General features: G+C 42.6%; 1 protein-coding gene across 8 annotated transcripts in view; it reads right to left on the bottom strand.

Annotated features, from left to right (window-relative positions):
- Positions 1-27,668, bottom strand: part of PLD1 (phospholipase D1) — a 244,843-nt gene that overhangs the window by 99,153 nt on the left and 118,022 nt on the right. For 7 of the 8 annotated variants that reach the window (XR_011388052.1, XR_011388054.1, XR_011388053.1 and 4 more), the window contains 4 exons: positions 20,532-20,684; positions 17,641-17,790; positions 14,424-14,507; positions 5,494-5,575 (listed from right to left, as the gene is read on the bottom strand). Coding sequence is in view for 5 of the 8 variants with exons in the window: in XM_070072511.1 (XP_069928612.1) it covers positions 5,494-5,575; positions 14,424-14,507; positions 17,641-17,790; positions 20,532-20,684 (469 nt within the window). In the remaining 3 variants the exon portion in view is untranslated. The remainder of the gene's footprint in view (positions 1-5,493; positions 5,576-14,423; positions 14,508-17,640; positions 17,791-20,531; positions 20,685-27,668) is intronic. The other variant, XM_070072515.1, reaches the window with a different exon arrangement.

Here is a 27,668-nt window from a genome sequence, read left to right as displayed (position 1 = left end):
CAATGTTAAGAATCAAAAAGACTCTGCAAATATAGAAAATATTTTAGTTCTGGTTGGACACAAGCTTTTCACCTTGGCTAAATTGCCATGGGAACTGAACGTTCCTCCTCTTCTTCCTACCCACTCCTACAAATTCCCTCTCCACTCCAAGGTAATTTCAGCTCAGAATATATTTCCCACTGGAGTCTGTCTTATTTACCCCCACTTCCTGTATTTACATGTTGCTGTGCACTGAGGAAATCTGGGTATGTGGAGATGACCCACTCTGGCTCTAAAAAATTCAGGATCAAAAAGATTATACATGTCATTCTAGTTCTACAGCTAACCTCTGGAACTCACTTATTACTTACTGTAATCATGCAACTACTAATTACAATCAAGTGTATAAGTACATATTTGAGCAAAGAAATACAGAAGAGCAAATGCAGGCAAAAAGTGAAGTGAACAGATTAATTTCAAATGGTCTGGACAGTGAGTGCTATGCAATGAACTGGTGAATAAGGGCTCTTCGGCAAAGTCAGAGATTTTATCATTTTCTTGTACTGCTCAGATATATTTTGCTATTCAAAAACTAAGATTCAGCACTGGATAATGGTTCTGAAAATATAACCTCTCACTGAAGATGTAATACAAAGCTTAAAACCCTAAATTTCAACCTAAATTATAGAACGTTACACCTGACATCTTTCATCACGGCTCATTTGTTTTAAATGGATGAAATTCTGCTTCTTAGGCTTATAAGATTATTACTCATGAAGGGCAGTAGTTGCAAATTAAGAACTTGGCCTGAACCCCACAACTTTCCATTTACCGGAATAACTAATGGGGGTTTTAAATAGTAGAGATATTAACATTAATGGATTACATTATTATCCTCCATGTATTAACACCTGACATTTTCATTGAAATAAATGAGCTCCAAAGGAAATTGGGTAGAAAGCTTGAAGTCTTTTTGGCTAAAATACAAATGACTAATAAGGAGGTAATTAAACATAAAGAGTTCATTTTTTAACGTGGTTTACAATTATATTCTTCTACCTACAGCCACAATAAACAGTTAATTAGCAGCAAGATTTCCATGATACATTCCTTGTCTCTTGTTCCTGATATTATGACACTATCATAACCATTAAAGGGCAAGGGAAATTTGTTCTTTAGGAACAAAGACACCTGCTTCACTGTAAAAGTGTAGATTCATACTCTATGGGAAATATTTCTCCAAAAGGAAAGCCTTGTTTAGAAAACAAGGACTGGTGTTAAGTCTGTAACTTAAAAAGTGCATTTTGGAAATACCCATGTCTTATTAACACCTTTGAGGGACCAGAGGGGAAATTACTTTTTGCTTAGAGAAAGGGAAGGAAAGTACTAACAGGAGAAGTAGGAAGATGCGTGTCCTCGAGCTGACTGTGCAACTGCCATGTTTCCCAGCTCTGCTCAACTCGCCCAACTCATGTCCCAGAGGATAAACTCCATGAGACAAGTTTCAACAGAGGAAAGCTCTGTCTTCTGTCCTGGTTAGTTTCTCATCAAGACATAATAAGCACTAAGAATTTTTACAATAGAACAGTAAGAATTCTTAGGAGCTTTAGAGACACTAAATACATGTGAAAACAAGGAAAAAAATAAGAATTTTTATAGCAAACATCAAAGAGAATGTGATTCTTATCTAGATTTTTCTGATTGTTCAAGTAGTATGGTCAAAACATTTTCTATATGCAGCCAAGTTTGTCCACTGCTTGAAAACAGCTTAGCTTACACACCCCTCCATCCCAGGATTATCACTTGCCAAGGACTTCCCAGGGGGCTCAATATATTAGGCAAATGAAAAGTAAAGAATAAAAAGTAATTTTATCCTCCCCACTTAAAAGCAAGTAGCACTAGGCTATAGGAATAGAAATGTTTCTCTCTCTCTCTCTCTCTGAACCTTTTTTTTTTTTTTTTTTTTGGACAGGCAGAGTGGATAGTGAGAGAGAGAGACAGAGAGAAAGGTCTTCCTTTTGCCGTTGGTTCACCCTCCAATGGCCGCCACGGCTGGCGCGCTGCGGCCGGCGCACTGCGCTGATCCAAAGGCAGGAGCCAGGTGCTTCCCCTGGTCTCCCATGGGGTGCAGGGCCCAAGCACTTGGGCCATCCTCCACTGCACTCCCTGGCCACAGCAGAGAGCTGGCCTGGAAGAGGGGCAACCAGGAAAGAATCCGGCGCCCCGACTGGGACTAGAACCCGGTGTGCCGGCGCTGCTAGGTGGAGGATTAGCCTATTGAGCCGCGGCGCTGGCCCCAATTTTGTTTTAAAGCACAGTCCCGAAGGTTACAGAATCTCCTGTTTCCCCACAAGCCGTGCTGGCCCACCACTGATAAGATTCCACTTGGTTTCCTGTGCAGAGATGTGACGTCTCATTTCCCAGCTCTGGACACCTTTCCCTTTTATGGGTCCCTGGATTACAACTCTAGAAGGTTCCTTGTGATCTAAGACAGAACATAAATCCACCTGGAAGCAAATGCCTCTCAGAACCTCAACCGTTTCCTGCCAGTCTTCAGGCTGCTCCACTTGCAGATACCGCCATGCTCACATTGCTATGGTTGAAACATACACAGCTGGGGTGCAGGGATGTGGCACCCTCACTAGAATTTAGCTTGTCTCACCTTTTAGTGGAGTAAGTGCAAAACTGTGGAAATGCCCTGGATGCTGCTTTCTTTGAATTATAAACCACGCGCCTCCCAAGACCGGCTTAAACTACTTTAAATGGTGACCTCCCATATCAGCAGGGCACAGGCACAAGAGAATTCCAATTCAGTTACTGCCGGGAAAGCAACACAGCTTCTTTTTTTCCCTAAGAAACAGCCATTATAAGAGATGTTTGCCAATATGTTGGCTATGAGATAGAGATCCTTTGTAAATTACTCTTTAAAAATCTGCACAGATAGGAAAAAAACATTCATTTTAATCAAACTTGCAGACCTCTGAGACCCAGTAATGCAAAAATAAATATTATGTTTCAACCCTGTAATTTGTGAAGCTGGTATGTGGCTTTCAGAAACTAAATTATTTATGTGAAGCAGTGTTTATGTGCAATGAAATGTCAAATTGTAATGATCTGAGTGTTAAAAATTTATGACCAAAGAAAGAATATGCTGTAGTGAGATTAAGAAAGAGCATTTTTCTAAGTCTACCACTGGAAATTAATCTTTGCTAATATTACTATTTCCTTAGGAAATAAAAAGAAAATAATCACCCCAAATTGTAAGATTCGAAGCTGCAACAGTTGGCTGCAATGGAAACACAGCACCATGATCAAGCAATGATGCTTACTGGGCCACGGTGTTCACCAGAGACCTCACCAGGGTTCACTGGCCATACAAAGAAAAACCAGGCTAGCCACAGAAAAGCAAGTGGACAGGCATGCTGACAGTAGTAGACTAACACATGTCGACTAACAAGAGCAGGAGGGCCAGGTCTGTGGGATCTCCCTGCTGAGCCATTTCCTAGCTTCCTCGGGTCAACTTACGTGTCCTGTAGACACCTCACACTCAAATGATCTAAAAAGGGGCTTTCTGAATCTGAGTGCTCCCCACTCTCTCCCACACACTACTCTACCTCAGATGAACCCTCCTCTACTGCACGCCCACGGTGCTTCCCTGTCTCCCAGGAAGTCCAAACCACTGGCTTGACTCAGATCTCCACACCCTGACTGCCACCAGCTGCTCCAGCCTGAGCCCAGTCCTATCTGTGCTCTCTCGGGCACTCAACCTTGCCCGCTGACTGTGACTGACGAAGCCTTTGGCATCCTTGTTTCCTCACAACATGTACCACATCTAGAAACTTCTCCTTTCCCTATCAAAAACATGTGCCTCTTCCAAGTACCTTACATCCTGAACAGATCTGCCCAATGCTCTCTCTGTTGCCTTTGCGTCTGGGCCCTGCCACTGTACTCTGTGCTTAGCTGTATAGATTTTTAAGCTCCTTCAGCTCAGGAATCATAGCTCTTATCCATGCACATTCCCATATGATTAGCCAAGCTTCCTGCACATGGTAGGTATTTAACACAAATACATAACAATTGAAACTCAAAACAGTGAAGTATGCGATAAAAAAAACTCTGAGGAGAGGATTTACTAGCGTGTGTGAAGATTGCTAGGCAAGGCTACAAAACTAAATGGAACTTTGAATGGAACTGGGAAAGGTGACATTTCACAGACAAACATGGAGCAAGCTGTAGCCCATTCAACAGGAAGAAGTTGGGTAAAGCTAGAACTGAGTGCAGTACATGATTCCTGGGGCAAGCCCCACAGGGCATGGCTGGAATCCACTCCCTGTGGTGTCGCTGGTACCTGGCTCACAGGTGACACTCAGTAAGTTGTACTGAATTATTAACAACTATGTGAATAATGCTTTTCAATAGAAGAATTTCCAATTCTGTTGATACAATGAATTATACTATCCATGAAAGTGATGCCATTTGGCGGGACATGTATCTGAAACAAAGATAGCAACTTCTTCTTGCCATCAGTATGGGCAGTGAGGTCTCACTGTAGATATCTTGACATCCTACTGTAAACATATGGAGAAAAGACACTGCAAGAAAGGGGGGGGAGAGAAAAGAAGGAATGCAATGCAGAGGCTAGGAAAGAAGAAACAAGCAAAGGGTACAAGAAATAGAAAAACTGTAAAATTTGCTCCCAATTACTTTGGATCTACACATTCTGCAAGCATATTTAGTGACAGAATTTAAAAAATGGTGAAGATAGTTTCAAATGACAGCAAAAGGACTGGTGCACTCTAACTTTGATTAAAGATAAATCCAGATCTATTCTAATTTACTCAGAACTGATGGTTGAAGGCCCACAGCCCAAAGAAATTCATAGGTAACATGAATGCTGTCGCTGGTAAGTCTGTACTGCTTCAGTTACATCTTCTAACAAAACAAAGGCAAATTCAATGCTCACTAAGTCTGTATGTTTGAAATGTTTTATATCATGACCATGAACATCCCCATTTTGGGACCAAACACCACCAATTCTTACTGTCCTCCACCTTTGATGTTCTGCACCAGCTTGGCTCAAACTGACCAAAACTACTCCCCTACGACTTTAGCTTTAGCTTGAAGTGACAGAATAATCCATAAAATGAAATATTATGTTTCATTTTATCATTCATCATCCAGTGATGACATGGTCTTGCCTTTTCTTGCTGATAAAATCAGTTGCCCATAGCTAACTAAAAAATAAAAATTAGGTTGCTAATGTCATCCATGCTGTTAATTAGGCTAAAATGTTTATATATTCAAAAGTAATAAGAAAAAAACACAGAACCAAATGAGCTGGAAAACAATAATGTAAACTCTAAAAGAGTTGTGTTTTTGTTTTTGTTTTTGTTTTTTTTGTTTTTTTTTTGGTCAAACTCTAAAGTAGAAAGCTCTGAGCATATATGGAAGAGAAGAGGCATTCCAAAGGCAACAAACACTGAAACCGTTTTCAACACAGGTGAGAGTACATACTGCTTTTCGTTTCAGAACACAGTCCAACCTCCAGCGATTTCCTTCAACCACAGGGCGTTTCAGGAAGATCTCTGGACTCAACCTGAAATCAGGAAATCAAGATCTCAAGCAGCCAAAACAAATAAAAAGTTGTGATTGTGTCACAGGAATCAGACGCAGTGTTACCCAAGTACTATCACCACACTCCACTGTAATAAGGTCAACTCAAGTTTTGTTATGAGTCAGTGTACAAACTCAGGTAGAACAAAGGGTCTTCATCCACACAAAAAGTCTACCTCCATTTCTGTCTCTCTTTTACACATATCTGCGCCCATTTAAACACATGCAGATACTGCTGATCTCCCGCCCAACACCCATGTCCACCCTCTCCTTGCTTGCTGTCTGGCCTCCTGCCCACAAGAGTCTGAATATTCTAAATCCTTGCTTCTCCAGCGTTCATGCAGTACAGAGCGATGGGACACAGCCTTCCACATCCAGCTTCAGGCTGGATCTAGTTTCAGGGCTTGATGCTTCCGGAGGTGCAGCCATATTCAAACCGGAGGGAGCAGATCAGAAGCCTGAAGTCATTAGACGCCCCTACTAATCCCAGGACCACTCAACTTTGGGTTTCTCATTAAATGAGACAGCTCCTCAGTGGTTAGGTCTTCTTTAACTGAGCACTGCTGCCCCACGCTGAAAGCACTCTAACAGATGCACACATGCGCTGACTTCCAGTATCACGGAGCATGTCCACGGGAACTTGGGGGTGTCTGAGCAGGGAAGGAGGAGGGTTGCTGAGACATGGCACGCTCCACGTGAGCAGGGACCCGTGCTCTTCTCCTTGGGCAGGGCCACCAGGTAGGTAAGGGCACAAGACAGTCATGTTTGCCCCTGAAGGTGGGTTCTAAAGTCTGTGTCTGAGTGAAGTCTGTAAGTGATGCAACTCCTCTGAGAGGAGGAAAAGCAAGTAACAAACATTTATTTAAAAAAAAAACCTTCCTTTGCTGAACTGGTAAGGCTGGAGAAGCCAGGGTAGCCTTGACAGGATTAACGCCTTACAGGATTCTGGGCTGGAACATGGCCTTGCTGGGGAGTCCTCCAAGCATGGGAAAACAATGGGGCGGCAGGAGCCAAAGGGATGAGAAGAAATCAGTTTTATGCTCTATTTCATTCAGTTAAGGAAAATAAAACCCCACAGATGAAGTTTCTCAAGGAAACACACATTGGCTAAGATGGATACGGAAATGGGCAAAGGAAGGAAGAGAGAGTATAGTGCAAGTACTTGCACAATTACTTCAGAATAGGAAACATACTTGGGGGTAACCTCTGTCTAAGCAAACAAGCAGGGCCAGTCCCTGTGGCATGGTAGGCTAATACTCCGCCTGCAGCACTGGCACCTCATATTGGCACCTGTTCAAGTCCCAGCTGTTCTTCTTCCCACCCAGCTTTCTGCGTAAGGCCTGGGAAAGCAGTAAAAGAAAGCCCAAGTCCTTGGGCCCCTGCATCAGCACTGGAGACCTGGAGGAAGCTCCTGGCTCCTGGCTTTGGATCGGCCCAGCTCTGGCTGTTGAGGCCACTTGGGGAATGAACTAGTGCATGGAAGACCTATCTCTCTGTCTTTCCCTCTCTGTGTGTAACTCTACCTCTCAAATAAATAAATATTTTTTAAAAATCCAAGCAAACAAGAAAGTAAATAAAACATGGGGCCAGCGCTGCAGCGTAGCAGGTAAGGCCGCCACCTTCAGTGCTGGCATCCCATATAGGCGCCAGTTCGAGACCCGGCTGCTCCACTTCTGATCCAGATCTCTGCTATGGCCTTAGAAAGCAGTGGAGGATGGCCCAAGTCCTTGGGCCCCTGCACCCACATGGGAAGACCCAGAGGAAGCTCCTGGCTCCTGGCTTCGGATCGGCACAGCTCCAGCCATTGCAGCCAACTGAGGAGTGACCCAGAGGATGGAAGACCTCTCTCTCTCTCTCTCTCTCTGCCTCTCCTTCTCTCTCTGTGTGGCTCTGATTTTCAAATAAATAAATAAAATCTTTAAAAAAAAAGTAAATAAAACACAAAAATTGATAGAAAAAGAGAAAAAGAAAAATCAAAAGTCTGTTTTAAGTAGAAAAGTACATCACTGCGCAGTGCAAATTCAGTGAACATGAGAGATAACCAATGCCACATATGTAGTGGCAACTATATATATATATATATATATATATATATACACCTTAACTATGGGCTCAGTAGGTTCAGTTTGGGGTTCTGTTTATGGCATACCCTACAATTGAGTTTTCCCATCTTTATTCTATTTAACTCACAAGCAGCATGTACACCGAGCATACCACTAGATATTTTGGGAGATCGTACGACAGCTCTCAAGGAGCCTTCAATTTTGAGGAGGCTGTTTACCATGAAATAAGGGGAACAGTTGTAGAAACAAAATGTACACAGTAGCCACACGGCAAGAAGAAAGCAGTCATGATTCACTAGGCATCATTGTGTCAGGACCTTCACTAATCAATTAGTAGATCAGCAAAGTGCAAAGGAATTGAACTCTATGGCATGCCACTGAACCTAGGACACCAACGATGTCAGATGCATCTTTGCTGTGTGTAATGACAAGTATAACTGTATGATATTACTGAGTGTAAGACACATCTTGATTTCATAGATGTTAAAATGTACCACTTAGGTTTTAGAACTTTAAATGCTTTTAAGAGAAAGAGAAAACTTTTAAAATCAATGATCAGAGCTCCCATCTTAAGAAGACAGGAAAAAGAACAAATTAAACCCCCCCAAAAAAGGAAGGAAGGAAATAATAAAGATAAAAGTAGAACCATAAAATATAAAAACTGAAAACAATAGAGAAAAGCTGGCTCTTTGGAATATCAGTAAGATTGATAAACTTTTAGCGAGACAGGAAAAAAAGCACTGATGAGCAATATGAAAAAACAAACACAGGAAAAAAACACAAAGCCTACAGACATTAAAATAGTAGTAAGTGGATAATAAGATAATATAAATAACACTATATCAACAATAATGATAGATATTTTTATTTATTTATTTGAGAGTCAGAGATATAGACAAAGAGAGACACACACACAAAGACTGACAGAGAGCCCTCATCCACTGGTTCCCTTCCCAGATGCCAACAACACCTGGGTCTGGGCTTAAGGTCAATGCCAGGACCTGTGAAACCAATCCAGGTTTTCAACAGGGTTGCAGGAGACAGCTACTTGAGTCAACACCTGCTGCCTCCCAGGATCTGCACTGGCAGGAAGCTAGAATTGGGGGCTGGAGCTAGGAATCAAACCATGACACTACCACGTGTGATATGAGCATCTTACCTGCTAGGCCAAACAACTGCCCCATTATTCACAATAACTTAAAGCAGACAAATTCCTTGAAGAAAAAAAAAAACTTCCAAAATGGAAACAAAACAAAACTGAAATGCTGACTCACTCTATATCTTTAAAAACTGCATTCATGGGGGCAGCGTTGTAGCACAGGGGGACAAGTTGCCACTTGTGACACCAGCATCCTGTATCAGAGGGTTGGTTCTCATTCTCACTACTCTTCTTCTGATTCTCCTCCCTGCTAATGTGCCTGGGAGAGCAGCGGAGGAGGGCCCAAGTGCTTGGCCCCTGCACCCGCATGGAGACTCAGATGGAGTTCCAGACTCCTGGTTTCAGCCAGGACCCGCTCCAGCCATTGTGGCATCTGGGGACTGAACCAGCAGATGGAAGACCTTTCTGTCTCTTGCTCTCTAATTCTGCCTTTCAAATAAATAAGAAAGAAAAAAAAATGAGTTGAATTCATAAACTAACATTTTCTCACAAAGAAAACTACAGACCCTTACAACTTTACAGGTGAATTTCATGAAATATTTAAGAAGTTGGCCAGCGCCACGGCTCACTAGGCTAATCCTCCGCCTTGCAGCGCTGGCACACCAGGTTCTAGTCCCGGTCGGGGCACCGGATTCTGTCCCGGTTGCCCCTCTTCCAGGCCAGCTCTCTGCTGTGGCCCGGGAGTGCAGTGGAGAATGGCCCAAGTGCTTGGGCCCTGCACCCCATGGGAGACCAGGAGAAGTACCTGGCTCCTGCCATTGGATCAGCACGGTGCGCTGGCCGCAGCGGCCATTGGAGGGTGAACCAACGGCAAAGGAAGACCTTTCTCTCTCTCTCTCTCTCTCACTGTCCACTTTGCCTGTCCAAAAAAAAAAAAAAAAAAAAAAGTCATGTCACTTCTACCTAAATTCCATCAGGAAACAGAGGAAGAGGGAACACTTATTAACACATGTAAAGAAGCCAACATTATCCTGATACCCAAACCAAACAAAGGCAATTCAAGAAAACCATAAAATCATATTCCTTATGGTCATAAAAGTAAAAATCTTTGTCTAAAACCTAGCAATTTGAAGAAAGTTAACAGGTCACAATCAAGTAAGACTATGCTGGTATTGCAAGGTTGGTTGAAAACCTGAAAAATCAACATGCTTCACTATATTAACAGAAAAAAAAAGAATATATGATCATTTCAAAAAAGGGAGAGAAAATTTAATAAATCTTGATATTTACTCACAGAACTGGCTTAGTTAATAAAGAGTGTATATATATATATTTATATATATACTTATATATAAGTGTACTTATATATAAATGTACTTATATATAAGTATATATATTCTTATATATATAAGAATATATAGAGAGAATATATATAGAAGAATATATAGAAGATACTACCACATGTGCACAATATGAGCATCTTACCTGCTAGGCCAAACAACTGCCCCATTATTCACTATATATATAAATATATATATACGTATATATATATATAAGAACCTACCTCCAACATCAGACAAAATGATAAAAGACTGAATGCTGTTCTCCTAACATTGAAAACAAGGTGTGGCAGCTCATGCTCACCACTGCTACTCAAAATTTTACTGGTATTACTAGCCAATGCAATAAGGCTATAAAGTAACATATAAATCAGAAAAAAAGTTCAGCTGTTTTCATTCACAGATCACATGATCATATATAGAGAAAAATCCTAAGGAAACTACAAAAAAACTACTAGCACTATTAAGTTAACATAAGATTATAAGTTCAGTATATGAAAATCAATTGCATTTCTAATACTAGATATCATCAGTAAACAAATGGAAAATGAATTTTAAAAATACCATTAATGGTCAGTGCTGCAGCTCAATAGGCTAATCCTCCGCCTAGTGACGCCGGCACACCAGGTTCTAGTCCCGGTCGGGGCGCCGGATTCTGTCCCAGTTGCCCCTCTTCCAGGCCAGCTCTCTGCTGTGGCCAGGGAGTGCAGTGGAGGATGGCCCAAGTGCTTGGGCTCTGCACCCCATGGGAGACCAGGATAAGCATCTGGCTCCTGCCTTCAGATCAGCGCAGTGCGCCAGCCGCGGCAGCCATTGTAGGCTGAACCAATGGCAAAGGAAGACCTTTCTCTCTGTCTCTCTCTCTCTCTCTCACTGTCCACTCTGCCTGTAAATAAATAAAAAAATAAAAATAAAATAACAAAATACCATTAACAACAGTAAGGAAAATTAAGTACTTAGTGATACATGTAACAAAATGTGTAAAATATATGTAAATATAAATCACTGAGAAAAATTAAATATCAATAATATCTAAACAAATGGAGAGATATAGAGTGTTCATGAATTAGAAGACTCAATAGTGAAGAGAAAAGCAGAATTTGAAGCACTATAAAACCAGTGGTGAGTTTACTGTTTTTCTCCCTTTTGTAACTTGGCTTGGAGAGAAACCTGGAAATGGAGATTGGCACAGACAGACCTCCGGAAGTCCTCTCATTCACACTCAGTTAGAGGAAAGGAATTATCAGCTAGTGGCAGGGGTTGCCTTGGAGAGCTGGCAGACACCAAAGGTATCCTTCGTCTCTGTCTGTAAGAGGTGTGATCTCAGAGGCTTCTGTAAGTACCCACAGCTTGTCCCTGGACATGGGTGCCATCACAAAGCACACAGCAGAACAGGTAAGTATTAACTCATCTTCCCAGAGGACTAAAAAGGGATGTGGTAAGGAACTGGAAAGCAGGTAAGAAATTATGGAGAGGAAGGGGCTTAGCAGAGCAAGCCCCCAAAATTAGTTATGATCTCCCAGTTTATTCACAAGCTGCCCACGTACAAGGATTTATCTTATGCAGCATACTAAAGACATAACCGAACTAACAGACTACCACTCAAGTCCCAGCATGACCACTAGGTGGCAGATGGCTGGAACAGATCAGAATGGCATTGCCATTAAAACTATATCCATGGATGGTTACTTGGAACTTTCTGCCTGAACTAAAGTGGGTCAACTGCCTAAAACAAAAATATCAACATTCTGCACAGGATTTAAATACAATCCTGAGTGTTACAGAATATATTAAAACTTTCTAGAGTACAATAAAGTACTTGGCACACAGATTTAGAAAAAAGATCAACTTGTATGGAAAAAATAACCGCTGTCAACAGCAAGATGACGTGGATGCTGCAATTATCTAGTTAGTTCTTTGTTAGACATCACAAATGCTCCAACAATTACAGATGAATGCACTTAAGTCATTGGAAAGACACAAATCTCATCAAAAGAATAAAAGATAAAAAAGAAGAAACAAAAAATCATCTTCAAAGTGAAATATACAACTACCAAAACGAAAATCACAAAGCAACATCAACAAAAACCAAATCTCACCAAACAGGCTTAATAAAAGGATGGAGATGGCAGAGGAAAAAATTCAATAAACTTGAGGATAATTAAAGAGAAATTATCCAGTCTGAACAACAAAGAGAAAAAAAATGATTGAAAAAAAATTAAAAGAGCCTCTGAGGCTATGAGACAGCTAAGGATACACTATTCGTGTCATCAGAGACCCAGAGGAAATTCTATAAAAGGAAAGATGTCTGGAGAAATAATGGTCAAGATGGTCTCAAATTTGGCAAAAGCCATAAAACTAAAGATTCAAGAAGCTCAGAGAACCCCAAGCAGGATAAATCCAAGTATTATAACAAAACTGCTGGACAATAAATACAGAGGCAAAATACTGAAAGCATTTACTAGAAAAATGGCATATCACTCGGAGGGGGAACAATGGTTTAAGTGACTGTGAATCTCTCACCAGAAATCATGAAGGCCAAAGTGAAATGGAACTACTTTAACTAGAATGTATAAAGATGTCTCAAAATTGAGTAAGAAGACAAACAACCCCATTTAAAACAGAGGGAAAAGATCTGAACAGACAGTTTTTTAAAAGTTAAACAAATGTCCAAAAACCACATGAAAATATGCTCAACATGAAAAGATGTTGCTGACACAAATGAAAACCCACAGCTGAATACTGCTGCACACCCTCTGGAATACACACTGACAATACCCAGAATTTTCTTTGCTTGTTATTACTGCGAAGATTTTATTCCAAGGGATGTGTTGCAATAAAATTATCCTACTGCAGTTTTGAAAAAGAAACAGTCTCCCAAAATCATTCTCTTGCTGAAAGGAGAAAATATTCAGAGTTTTCTCTCTCTAGATGCTGAGATGAGAGTCTGTATTTTGATCAGAGCCTTCAAAAGTGATACTATTTTCTTGCTTTATGCAAGAAAATGGGCTCAACGGAAGAAATCTTTTCAGTCTTTCTCATGTCTTTGCAAATATTCAAAAAGTTTTTAAAGAGGAATAAAGTACCATATTAATCTTTCGTGTATTCTTATATGCATTTAGAAAATAGTCAACTAAAAGAAAAACTCCTAAATATGAATCATTTTCCTTCCTGGTATTTGAGTGAAAAGATAAAATCTTCCAACAACACAAAGAACAGAATTAAGCTCCCTCACATGCATGAGCATGTTAGCCAGCCCACACTTCCTCTAGATCAGTGATTCTCAATCAACAATGATTTGGCCCAACCGTGGGACATCTGGCAATGTCTGAAGGCATCTTCACTATTATAACTGGGAGCTTGCTTCTGGCATGTCATGTGTAGAGGGCCAGGGATGTGCCATAACACACAGTACCTGACAAGAAAGACCTGTCAGACTACAGAGAGCAACAGTGCCAAAGCTGAGAAAGTATCACCTAGAATTAAAGGTTCCCATGTAATTAAAACAGAAGATGGGTTCATATTCTTCTTTCCCTTTCCCCCCAAATCTAAAATCAGAAGGAAACAGAGTATGGTGATACTGCCATAGTTCTTACATAGAGGCACCATTTGGAAGGAAACAGGATAGAGAAAACTTAAGGAATTTCAGGTAACTAAGTTCCTAGATGGAAAACTTAGGCATTTTCATTTTGACTGCAGTCAGTATTCTCATCTGTGATGAGTTTTAACTGTCCAGGCAGACGGGTGAATAGAACACTGCCTATACACCATCAGGGGTAAAATTTCCCTAGAGCTAAATGAGTTTTGGATATGAGACTCCCAGTGGCTTTACTAAGCAAAACTCTAGCAGACATTTTTAACGAGGGTCAGAGTTGAAACCTGATGTAAGTCCAGCAGAGCTGGGTGGGCCTGGTCATTATAGATAACATTCTAACATAATAAGCCAATGGAACTATTTCAGCATCAAAGAGACAATTTTTAAGAACCATATTCACAGGGCCAGGGAACAGACACTACAAAAGGAGGGAAGATACCAGAAGAAGCTAATTTTCTATTCCGTCTATAACTATATATTTGCAATACAGTATAATCGTTATTAAAATGAATAGTTGTGTATCCATTTCCAAACACACAAAAACCAAACTGTTCCATCTAAATATTTTAAGAGTATATTTGGTGGCCAAGTTTGTTGAAAAGACTTTTCCTTGAGGACTACTGATACTTAGGCTAAATCATCATTGGGCACTGCTGGTCTTTCTGGTGTACAATTCTTGTAGCACAGTTCTCAACAGAGACCTCCTAGCAAAATTCCCATAGACAAATACTAACCACCAATCTGTGATAAAAATCTCTTCTTTTGCCTCTTCCATTGCATTTGCCACATCTTCAAAATATCCTTTGGCATTAACATACCTAAAAGACACAAACATGAAACTTCTTAGGACAACACAAAATGGCCCTAGAATCTCCACATCACCCTCAGTTTACTTTATATAAGTGGAAAACAAGGATGGAAAATACCACTGCACTAGTCTATTTTTTTCTGTTGCTGTAACAAAGCACCTGAGGCAGGCTAACTTTATAGAGAGTTCATAGTTTGGAGGCTGAAAATCCAAACAGCGTAGCACTTGCAATGGCAAGGGCCCGATGGCAATCAGTGGGAACACAAGTTGGGAAAGAGATCATATCTCAACGCAGGAAGCCAGAGGGACACTGGCAGGGGCCAGGCTCAGGCTTTCATAATAATCTTCTCAACAACTAACCGGGGTCCCAGGAAAAATACTTTAATTCCTTTCAAGGGCATACCGCTAAGTGACTAACGACTCCATGTTTTAAGGTTCCATTTCACCTCTCAGTATTTTTTTTTTTTTTTTTTTTGACAGGCAGAGTGGACAGTGAGAGAGAGAGAGACAGAGAGAAAGGTCTTCCTTTGCCGTTGGTTCACCCTCCAATGGCCGCCACGGCCGGCGCACCGCGCTAATCCGATGGCAGGAGCCAGGAGCCAGGTGCTTTTCCTGGTCTCCCATGCGGGTGCAGGGCCCAAGCACCTGGGCCATCCTCCACTGCACTCCCTGGCCACAGCAGAGAGCTGGCCTGGAAGAGGGGCAACCGGGACAGAATCCGGCGCCCTGACCGGGGCTAGAACCTGGTGTGCCGGCGCCGCTAGGCGGAGGATTAGCCTAATGAGCCGCGGCGCCGGCCCAACTTCTCAGTATTGCCACCCTGTGGAACAGGCTCTCAGGACACAAACTTTGGACAATGTCGAAACCATAATAATCTCCTTCCATTTGCTACCTAGGAGGGGAAGTAGACAGAAAAAAAAAGCAACCTGATTCCTCTCTGCTTAGAGAACAATGGCTTACCTTAGCCTCATCATCATTTGGGGCAAGATAAATTCTGCTATCCTACTTAATTCACACACCATGGGGCCAGCACTGTGGTGCAGGAGGTTAAGCCTCTGTGGTGCCAGTATTCCATATGAAGACCAGTTCTAGTCCCGGCTGCTCCACTTCCAATCCAGCTCCCTGCTACAGCCTGGGAAAGCAGTGGAAGACGCCCAAGTGCTTGGGCCTTGTACTCTCATAGGACACTCAGAAGAAGCTCCTGGTTTTTTGGCTTCAGTTTGGTCCAGTTTCAGCCATTATGACCATTTGGAGAGTGAACTAGCAGATGAAAGACTTCTCTCTATCTCTCCCGCTGTAACTCTGGCTTTCAAATAAATATATAAATCTTTAAAAGAAAATCAGGTTTGGGGCTGGTGGTGTGTCATAGCGGGTGAAGCTACCATCTGCAGTACCAGCATCCCGTATAGGTGTCAGTTCAAGTCCTGATGCTCCACTTTCGATCCAGCTCTCTGTTATGGTCTAGAAAAGGAGCAGAGGATGGCCCAAGTCCTTGGGCCCCTGCACCCATGTGGGAGATCCAGAGGAAGCTCCTGGCTTTGGATCAGCCCAGCTCTGGCCATTGCGGCCATTTGGGAAGTGAACCAATGGATGGATGACCTCTCTCTCTCTCTGCCTCTGCCTCTTTGTAACTCTGCCTTTCAAATAAATAAATAAATAAATAAATCTTTAAAAAAAAAAGAAAAAAAGAAAAAGAAAGAATAAAAGAAAATCAGGGGCTGGCGCTGAGGCATAGCAGGTAAGGCCACTGCCTGCAGTGCCAGCATCCCATATGGGCGCTCGTTCGAGTCCCGGCTGCTCCATTTCCAATCCAGCTCTCTGCTATGGCCTGGGAAAACAGTAGAAGATGACCCAAGTCTTTGGGCCCCTCCATTGTCGTGGGAGACCCAGAGGAGGCTCCCAGATCCTGGCTTCGGATCAGGACAGCTCTGGCAGTTGCAGCCATCTGGGTAGTGCACTAGCAGATGAAGTCTCTCTTTCTCTCTGTCTCTGCCTCTCTGTAACTCTGCCTTTCAAATAAATAAATAAATCTTTAAAACAAAAGAAAATCACACAATGTTTTTCTTCTCAGACTGAAAACAGAACAAAATTTCTAATCCATGAATAGAAAAACATGCTAAGCATGAATTTATTTTAAAATATCCAGCAAATAAATGTTTTCCTTAAATTAGGCTACTGACTTAAACCTTCCATTTACGTCATTAAGAAAATCTATCAAGTCAGCTTAAAAATCAGACTTCAAAAACTAGAGCTAGCTATTCTCATTGTTAAAAGCAAGCATTAGAAAACTAAGCTACAGGGCCGGTGCCGCGGCTCACTAGGCTAATCTTCCGCCTTGCGGCGCCGGCACACCGGGTCCTAGTCCCGGTCGGGGCACCGGATTCTGTCCCGGTTGCCCCTCTTCCAGTCCAGCTCTCTGCTGTGGCCCGGGAGTGCAGTGGAGGATGGCCCAAGTGCTTGGGCCCTGCTGACCCGCATGGGAGACCAGGATAAGCACCTGGCTCCTGCCATCAGATCAGATCTGTGCGCCACCCTCGGCGGCCATTGGAGGGTGAACCAACGGCAAAGGAAGACCTTTCTCTCTGTCTCTCTCTCTCACTATCCACTCTGCCTGTCAAAAAAATAAATAAATAAATAAAAGAAAGAAAGAAAGAAAGAAAACCAAGCTACAGGGGTCAGCTCTGTCACTTAGTGGGTCCAGATCCTGGATGCTCCAATTCCAATCCAGCTCCCTGCTAATGGGCCTGTGAAGGAGTGGAAGATGGCTCAAGTGGTTGTGTCTCTACCTCCCATGTGAAACCAGGACTGAGTTTCTGGTTCTTGGCTTTGGCCTGATCCAGATCTGGCTATTGTGGCCATTTGGGGAGTGAACCAGCAGATAGAAGACTGATCTTTCTTTCTTTCTCTCTCTCTCTCCCTTTCTCTCTGTAGCTCTACCTTTCAAATAAATAAACAAATATTTAAAAAAGAAAACTTAGCTACAGCAAGTTAGTCTACAATTAATTCAGAGAGGCCTTTGATGAGTATTGTGCATAATATATTTACACAGTTTTGAAACCTGATTCCAGATGAATTAGACCACCAGCATATTATTATACGCTAGGACTATCTTGCCAGCCTCAAGTTTAAAAAAAAAATCTTACCATTTAGCTAAAGTGTTATCTTGGATAGCAGCATAAGACCCAAATCGATGGTCTTTGAGAAAGTTGGTGCCATGTTTCTGGATGAATTCCTCTATAGCCCCTCCCCACCACCGAGCATGTCTGTAGCTGTTGCATTTTAAAATAAGTGTCCTTTAAAAGAAAAGCAAAATGCAGAAAAGAAGGGTCATTCTGTGTTCTATCTGCTCAAACAGCTTACAAAATTGAACATTCCCTGTTTTCTTTGATACTGTAGCAAACATAAATTGAAAAGTTTAGCCAAGGAACATCACAAATGAGGCTCTTAAACATTTTTGGTAGGATTTCTAAAATAATCAACACATCAGAGAAAACACTGAGGTTGCTTACTCACTTATTCACTCATGCAAACACACACAGACACACTTACTACAGACCTGGAGCTTTGCTGTTCTGTGAGGACCATAGTGAGAGAAGCTGCAGGCGCGGCCTCCCGTTGCAGTGCTGGTTAGACAACCGTGGCCCCTCCAGAGGACAGCTCCTACGTGCCACCCACTGTCTATTCCCTGCCTCTTTGGAAACAGCACCCTGACTGTGCATTTAGGAAGTCATCCCATCTCTTCCCTTCCCTTCCACAAAAGCTAAACAAAACAGCATTCTCCATCCTCTGGTCCCAGAAGTGGGATCATGCATGCACGAGCCATTTCCACCCAATGCATGAAGATAATCTGAGGACTTGCTCAGGAGTGCACCGGAGAGACTCCGCCTTCCACTGAACTTGGTGTGAGGACGGGGGGCAGCTTTCTTACCACCGTGAAGGGACCAACGTGAGGATAAAGCTGAGCCCCAGAGCACAGAGCCGAGGAAAGCAGGTGAACACCGTCTCAACGACAGCATGGATCTCAGAATCACCAGGCCCAACGTGGCTGACTCACTCTCTGGTATAAATCAGTTTGCATCGGACTTTAATGTCACTTATGACTAAACTCTAAACTGCTAAGGGTTTATAAATGTTGAAAACAAAAGAGAACAGGTGACAGAAAATGTTTTTGATGTGGAATATCAGAATTGGTGACAACAACCAAAAGTTGAAAAATAAGGAACCCAGATTTGAAGATCAAAGGAAAATAAGGTCATTCAGGCAGAAACCAACCATCAGAGCCATAAATAAGGGGAGGACAGGGAATGAGAAGGGAGAGCACGCTGTGTCGGGGAAATACAATGATCCTTCTAGAGCAGCAAAGAGGCTATGTTCACAGATTCCAAAACAGCTGTTGTTGAAGATTAGGGATGGCCTAACCACTCCCATCAATATGTCTCATACTGACATACTGTACGCTACTGAACCCTCAGAGCAGCGGATGCTGCTGGGGCTGGAGACAGGAGGTGAAACAGAGGGGCTGGGAGGACTGAAACACCCTCCACCGGGTGTGACCAAAGAGACAGGAGCTACTGGGGCAGGGGCAGAAGGGCACTGAAAGTGCCTGCACTTCCGCTATCATGCGGAAGGGAGGAAAAGATGGTTTCGGGGAAGACATGGACAAGCAAAGACCTTGTCACAGGATCTGCATCAGAATTAAGGGGGCAGAGGGAAGAATCACAAACATGGGTGCAGGAAGAGCAAAGGTGGAGAGGCAAGGAGAAACCCAGTGAGAAGGACTGATGGGTAGAGACACCTGCTTCCCTGACCCACAAGAGACAGTGCCAGGGAGGGGTTGCAAAGAATGGCGGAGAGATGAAGGCCTCCTGCTACAAATGAAGAGATGGGATGTATTTAAAAAAACAGTAGGGAGCTCTTCTACCAGGGAGGAAGATCATGAAACCTGGACTGAATGGACTGACTTGGCCATGGTGCCCAAGTGAGAGAGAGTGAAAGTAGAAATAAGGCAGCTAAAAGTGTCCGTTACACGGGTCAGTGAACACTGGGGGTGGGCTTCCTTGGTCCACTGGAAAATACGAATGCAGTAATAGGAGGAAGCTTTGATGGTAGTGCCATTGTATTTCCAATAATAATCCTGTATATTCCATTCTTAGAGAGTAACAGGGAGTTCAGTCCTATCCCAGATCCATTAAAAAGGCTTGAGCATCTGTTTTTAACTCAACTCTAAGTATACAGTAACTCATGCATACACATACCCCCCCCCACATATCTGTATTTGTAGGGGTATACAAATGTCAGTAAATGCATATAAAGATGTATACACACACACACACACACACACACAAGGGTAAATTATACAGAGACAAATGTATGTATACAAGGGTACTACAAAAACTTCATGGGCAATGAAATTAAAAGATGCTTCTTTTGGTGTAAAAATGTTTGAAATTCATGCATAGAGGAAGTCTTTAAGACATTCAATGAAATATATATTATTGAAAACTATGCATGACTGGCAAACATTCTGTTTCCACCAAAATAAACTTATCTTGGAGCTCAATTTTTTCACAAACTTTCTGAAGTGCCCTCATATATAAAACCACACAGCTGTAATATTGTAGGATGAGACATATACAAGGCTATCGACACACACACCCACTTATAAAATATAGAATGAAAGGACACTTGAGTATCTTTCCAAGATGTCTTTTTAAAAATATGTATGCAGGTTCTGAAAATAAAATTATCCTTCAGGAGTTTTGTTAATGAACACACTGAATTGAAAAGATTTTTATTCTGACTCTATTACATATAGGATATTCTATATCTATATATAGATACATATTACATATATGATATTCTATTCTTAAAAATGTGTACAAGGAAGTATTCCTTACTTTTGACTGAGCATGACTTCTAAGTAAGAACTCTGTAGCATCTAAATTACTTTACCTCCTTCACTTAAGGTTGAGAGGAAAACTTTATTTCTGAGAGATCATGGAAGAAATGCCGTTTAAATATTTGAAATTTCTACCTTGAAAGATTATCGATTCGGAGTCCATACTTTGTTTCCGTCTCCTTTCTCCCCACCTTAATTCTGAATTCTTTATCCACCAGCAGGACAAAGGCAATAGCCCCACTGTCTGGTTTCATATAGAGTAAAAAGGAATCTTTCACAATTAGCCACCTGTTAGAAGATAGTAAGGATTTTTTTAAAAGTTGAATTGAATTACCAAAACAAACAAAAAGATGATAAATCTTAAGTATACACTCTAGCAGACTATAGTCATAATTTCATTCTTTTACATAGAGGATTTATTTTTAAAACATCACTATGAAACAAAAACTCAAACAAAGACATCCTATTATGTTTTTTCTAAGAAGTACTGGCACCATGCAATTCGAAGTAATTCACTAGCTCTTTAAACACTAATGGCAAAACCTGGAAGAATGTCCTTGACTTTGACAGGCAGCACTTGCAGAATGTGCATGGAGGCCCAGCTATCAGAAGAATGGAATGCGCTGATGTTTATTAGAATAAACCAGCGTGAAAGAGACAAATAAATCCACCAGTAAGTACGATCACCCTTTAAAGGAGCCACTGATGTTCTTTTCAAATCATTTGTGGTTTAAAAGAACTTTAATAAATGATGCTCAATGGGACGTGGGCATTTCTCAAAAGTATTTCCATTCAATTAAAAACAAATGTCAGAGCCTCAAAATGACAAAAGTACAGCGGTAAGCTGAGGGTCAGAACAGGGAACAGTGCAAAGATAAAGTGGATGTAGATGTTCTCAAAGGAGCGTACAAGGCTAGTGGGGGTACAAACGGTGACTGCAGGACAGAGACGACAGGTACTAGAAAAGCAGAGCAAAAGGCAGTGGTGCAAGAAGACGGAGTGCCTAGCACTACCCAAGAGCCATGGCACTTTCCTGAAGAAGTGTCTTCTGAGCATGGCCAGGAAGGATCCCAGCGAGGACAGCCCACAGTGAGGGGGACCAGGGCGTACACCCACCCGGGGGGAAGAGCTGGCATGGGTTCTTAGGTGTGAAATCCTGCATGTGCTGGAGGAGCAGTCGGTGTGGCCACAGTCCTGGGGCACATGGGAAGAAATGCAGAGGCAACAGCCACGCTAAGGAAGGTCTGAAAGCCAGACCACAAGGGTTGGTTTTATGTCATGGACCCAAGCTTGTATTATCCTCAGCTTGCCTGACACTCAGCATCTACGGGGATGCTTGTGAAAAGTAAGATTCATGGGCCCTACCCCAGATCCATTAAAAAGGCTTCAGAATCTGTGTTGCTTTTATTTTGTAAAGCAAAACAAGACGAAAAGCAAGGTGCTTATTAAATAAGGGACTCTCATGCCCTGGCAAGGTAAAAGGACAATAATAGGAGGGAACATCAAAAAAGCTTGTAGAAAATGAAATCAAAAGATGTTTATTTTGGTGCAAAGATTTTGAAATGCAAACTTTCAAGGTGTCATCAAAAAGCTCACTGGGAAAAGAGTATTATAAAAAAAGTACTCAAGGATTTCAAAAGTTTTTGGCACCAAAATGAACTTACCTTTTAACTCCATTTACCATGAATTTTTTGAAGTGTCTTCTCATCATCGTTTTTTGAAGTATCTTCATTTTCCATGAATTTTTTGAAGTATCATATTTCAGAAGGGCAGATATGAAGAGAGGGGTGTGGTGTGGCAGGTCAGCAAGTGACTGCAATAAAGCAGTGGCTCTTCTCATACTTTATTATCATGTTTAAAATTGATTGACTTATTCTATTTATTTGAGAGGCATTCAGAAAGAGAATTCCTATCTGCTGATACATTCCCCTAATGCCTGTAACAGCCAGGGCAGGGCCGAGCTGAAGCCAGAGCCTGGAATTTGATCCAGGTTTCCCACCTGGGTGGCATCCAATTACTTGAGCCATCATCTGCTGCCTCCCAGGGAGCAAGAAGTTGGAGGTGGGGGCAGAGCTCGCTAGGGTAACTGCTGGGTCAAAAGCCTGCCTATCTTCTGATCCTGACAAAGTGCAGATTCTCAGGCACTGTAGCAGTGCCCGGGATTCTGCACTTTCAACAAGTTTAAAGGTGATGGCCATGCTAGGACCACATCCTAAGAAGTCAGGAGGCAGAAAATGGGCATGACACTGACAACAGGAAGAGCAAGAGGCAGGATGCTCTCATGTTGTGTAACACCAGGTACACAATAATCAGTGGAAAATGGAATTAAAGGGTAAGTTCTTTCTGATGCACAATATTGTCAATTTCCATACATTTGAGGGGTCTTCAAAAAAAACTTGTGGAAAATGTACATTATGAAATAACTATGTGGGGCTGGTGCTGTGGCACAGTAGGTTAATCTTCTGCCTACAGCATGGCCTCCCATATGGGTGTTGGTTTGAGTCCTGGCTGCTCCTCTTCCGATCCAGCTCTCTACTATGGCCTGGGAAAGCAGTGGGAGATTGCCAAAGTGCTTGGGCACCTACACCTGTGTTGGAGACCCAACGAAGCTCCTGGCTTCTGATTGGTGCAGCTATGGCCATTGTAACCATTTAGGGAGTAAACCAGCAGATGGAAGACTTTTCTGTCTCTCCTGCTCACTGTCTGTACTCTACCTCTCAAATAAGTAAATCTTAAAAAAAAAAGAAATAACTATGCAAGAACTTCAAAATTTTTGTGCCAAAAATGAACTTTTAGTTCTATTTTCCATGAACCTTTTAAACTACCCTTATATTCATATTTATCTGTAATTGTTTAGTGATCAAATGACAGTAACTGAATAAAGTAGCAATGGTTATAATATCATATATTGGACAAAATAAAGCACTTGGGATGATTCCATATTATGGGACAGATAAGGTTAGAACACTTGAATATAAATTATGTAATACAGTAGCATGGGAACTTGGCCTTTAAAATATTTTATGAGAGGAACCGGTGCTGTGGGTAGTAGGATTAGCCTTCACCTGAAATGCCGGCATCCTACATGGGCTCTGGTTTGAGTCCTGGCTGCCTCTCTTCTGACCCAGCTCTCTGCTAATAGCCTGGGAAGGCAGTAGAAGATGGCCCAAGTCCTTGGGCTCCTGCACCTGTGTAGGAGACCAGGAAGAAGCCCCTGGCTCTTAGTTTGAATTGGCCCAGCTCTGCCATTGCAGCCATTTGGGGAGTGAACCAGAAGATGGAAGACCTCTCTCTCTGTCTCTTTCTCTCTCTGTAACTTTGCCTCTCAAATAAATAAATGTTTAAAAAATATATTTTATGAAAAATATTTACTGAAGTTGCCAATCACACGTTGTAGTGGCTTTTTTGGGATTCAATGTAAACAAATCTGCATTGATTTCTACAGTTTCATTTATTTTTTAATAAATTTAAATTATTTTTCAGTAAAAGGCATGCATGTGAGATAGTTGTATAAAAGGAGAAACATCAATGTCACAGAAAGCAAATGCCTATCTATGAAGGCATCAAGGTCACAGACAGCAAATGCCTAACTATGTAAGGAAAGAGGTGGCATGACAAAGTGAGTCTGACTTCCCTGGCTTACTCTTAGTGAATGAGTAAATGAAAGAATAAAAGGGGTCCACAGCCAAACTACCTTCCAAAGGAAGTTTCTCACTGGGGGCCTAACAAACATTAAGACAACTGAATAATACAGTGGATAATAGTCTCAAAACAGTATTTAGTACATGCAGAAATCATGCTTTTTATCTAACACTCAATACAGCCATGATATCAAGGGTGACTCATGACTCCGATGGGGCTCAGTTATGAGTTCAGAGATACAGTTATCTACTCAAAACATGGTTACGCTAAAAGAGATTAGATGGATCACATGTCTGTTGAAGTTCTGTCTTCAGCAAGCTAGAGACAGTGCGGCACAGGAGCAGCTGTTTGGCACAGGTGTGCTCTGTTGCTGACCAGGAAGGAGTCGCAGGCTTGCAAAACTATAGCTGACAGAGCCAACAACCTAAGAAAGTCAAATCACCCAGACTGCTGAGTTTGCCTGCCTGGAAGGCAAGGATACCCGAATGACATCAGAGCTAGCCCTCACCAGAGCTGCACACCAGAGGCGACAGTGTGGGATGCCAGTAAAATGACCCACATCCAGGTGTAACAAGCACCCACCATTCACCTTAGAATGTGAAAAAAGCTCTTTAGAGCCCAGGCTCGTGGCTTAACCCTGGGAACATGGGCTGCAAAACCCACCCCGAGGAATAGGTCACCAGGTACCACCGTGTATTTGACTCTGGTGCAAGCTGCATCACCCTGTAAGAATGGCTCCCTTCCTTAATTTGCACAGAGGCTGCGTCGGCTGTGGTCTTGTCCAACAGCAATGAGATGGCAGGGCCGGTGTTGGGGCGTTGAGGTAAACTACCACCTGCAATGCCGACATCCAATGAGAGTGCTGATTCATGTCCCAGCTGCTCCACTTCTGATCCAGCTCCCTGCTAATGGCTTGGGAAAAGTCGTGGATGATGGCCCAAGTGTTTGGGCCCATGATACCTGCATGGGAGACCCAAATCAAGCACCTGGCTCTGCCCTGGCCCAGGGCTGGCTCTGGTGGCCATCTGGAGGACTGAATCCTCTTGCTTTTTAATAATGCCTTTCAAAATAAATAGATACATCTTGAAAGAAAGAAAGAGGGGGCGGGGAGAGAAAGAGAAGAAGAGGAAGAGGAAGAAGGAGGAGGAGGAGGAGGAGGAGAAAGGAAGGGAGGGAGGGAGGGAGGCAGGCAGGAGATGGCTGGGTACATCGTCGGCCAGGGTACTGTTAAACTCCCGGGAGTGTCATTCATGCTTTATCCTATGTGGAAGGTTCTTCCTCTGCTCTGCCGCATGTGGGCTCCTGGAAATATGCAACTGCTCCCCACAGACTGCTAGATTTTGAAAGCTGACACAGAGGTAAAGGTTTCTGTTTTGATAGGGATGAAGTGTACTTGTAATTGCCCTTAAATACCAGAGCAGACTGACTTCTGGCCTTTATTTAAAGCTCTTCCTAATCAAGCCTTCCTTAAAATTTATCTGAATTCTTTCCTTTCTATTTTTTTGTCAACAGAGAAATGGGGGTATGTGATGGTGAGGGAGGGAGGGAAGGAGGGAGGGAGAGAGGGGGAGGGGGAGAGAGAGAGAGAGAGAGAGAGAGAGAGAGAGAGAGAGAGATCTCACTTGCTGATGCATTCCCCAGATGTCTGCAACAGACTAGGCCAGGGCAAAGCCAGGAGCTAGGAGCTCAGTCAAGGTCTCCCATGGGTGGCAGGGACCCATCTACTTGAGCTCTCACCTGCCGCCTCTCAGGGTCTGCATTAGCAAGCTGGAGTCACGAGTCAGAGCTAGGACCTGCATCCGGGCACTCTGAGATGAGATGCGGGGATCTTAACTGGCATCTTAACTCCCAGGCTGAGCTTCCCCACCTAGTAAGTTCTTAAAACAGGAAGATACACATCAAGGAGAAATTCAATAAAAGGATGAGGTGCCTGTCCTCAGGTCAGCCCCTCTGGGCTCCAACTCCAGGTCCCTCCTTGTTGTCTAGCCTCTCCTCTCCACCCATGTCCTGACCTCCAAATTAGTTCCACTCTGGGGCTCTGTGTTTGCTGTTCCTCTGCCAAGAAGTGATTCCTTCCAGACCCTACCATGGACAGCCCACATCATCCATCCAACTTCCCTTTCTAGGAAGGCTACTCCAGCTAAACCTGTCGCCCTCAAGCCTCCCCACCCCAACCCCGTCTCCACTCCATAAAGCTGCTCTGTTTTAGCTTCTTTGTAGTGGAAGTATTTACCAGTCTCCTCATTCACTGTCCCCTGCACTGGGGGTAAGAGACAGGGGATATAACTGTCTTGTCCACTGCTAACTGTCCAGTGCCTACAATAATCCCCTATCAGCCCAGTACAAGCCTTCAGGCAAAGCAACCACTCTGCCTAAATCACAATGGAAAGAATGGGTCCCAACAAGTATAAATGAAGCCATTTCGACATGGTCACTACCTAAAAATTTTACTTTACTGGAACAGTTCGTAGTAAACACAGAACTTACTTCTCAACATGTAGACATCTCGTTCTCTTAGACATTATCTGAGAAGAGAAACAATGTCTAGCCCACTACCAGGTTCAGAGAAGGTGTTCAGTAAGCCTGTTATTTACATAGACGTTTTACATTATGAGAAGAGATGTGTACTGTGGTCGTCTTGTTCTCCCGTTTTTTTTTTTTTCACTTGTCTCCCATATAAGGTCATTACAAAACAAGTGAAAGTGGAATCCTCCTATTTACCTTTTCTCAATTTATTAAAACAGAATAAACAAAAAGTGATCAGAATTTTTTTAATAGGTTCAAACAACAGCAGAAGAGAGGGGTGGGTATGTAGCCTAACAGTGAAAAGTTCAGATGCTGAACCCCACATCAGAGGGCCTGGGTCGGATCCCCTGCCCGTGCTCCTGACCCCAGCTTCCTGCTAATGCAGATCCGGGGGGCAGGGGTGAGGGCTCAGGTAATTAAATCCCTGCCACCCACCCTGTGAGGTAGGACTGTGCTGGGCTACTGGCTTTAGGATCAGTTCCCGGGGACATCTGGAGAGTGAACTAGCCAACCAGAACATTCTATAAGTCTCTCTCTCTCTCTCTCTTCTCTCTGCTCATCTCTTCTACCTCTCAAAAAATATGTTTCTAAAGTATGAACAAGTGTCACCTTTAAAAGTAACTCCCGTTTAGACACCAGTAGTCTTCTTCTGTGAGAAACTTTCTAAACTAATTTTGTCAGTTACACTTTATCATCTATATGTGATGTCTGATATTTTAAATCCCACAGATATGACTCAGGAAATACTTATTAATATGGAGCCACAGCTTTAATCTGCACAGGAAGATTTACACAACTTAAAATGATGACACATTTCATTTCGGGCAGGATCGTATCTTTTTAGATTGTCCCGGTTGAAGCATGATGTAACCAAGGTTAAATAAAGAGGAAGCACAGTTCTTTTATGTAACAGTCCTGCCCACTGTCCCTGGCCTCTGCTTCTCACAGAGGCTGTAACTCAAAAGTCACTTCTTCAGGGAGCTTTTCCTTCAGTCCTGGAGCTACTAAAGTCCCCCTCTGCATGTCCCCAAACCCTCACTATATCAGAGCCTTTTTTCTCCTTCAACGCTCTTACTGACTTACGATACAGACTTGCCAGCCGAT

This window comes from Oryctolagus cuniculus, chromosome 4, assembly GCF_964237555.1.
Source record: "Oryctolagus cuniculus chromosome 4, mOryCun1.1, whole genome shotgun sequence".
NCBI lineage: Eukaryota > Metazoa > Chordata > Mammalia > Lagomorpha > Leporidae > Oryctolagus > Oryctolagus cuniculus.
This window is presented reverse-complemented; position numbering and strand designations above follow the sequence as displayed.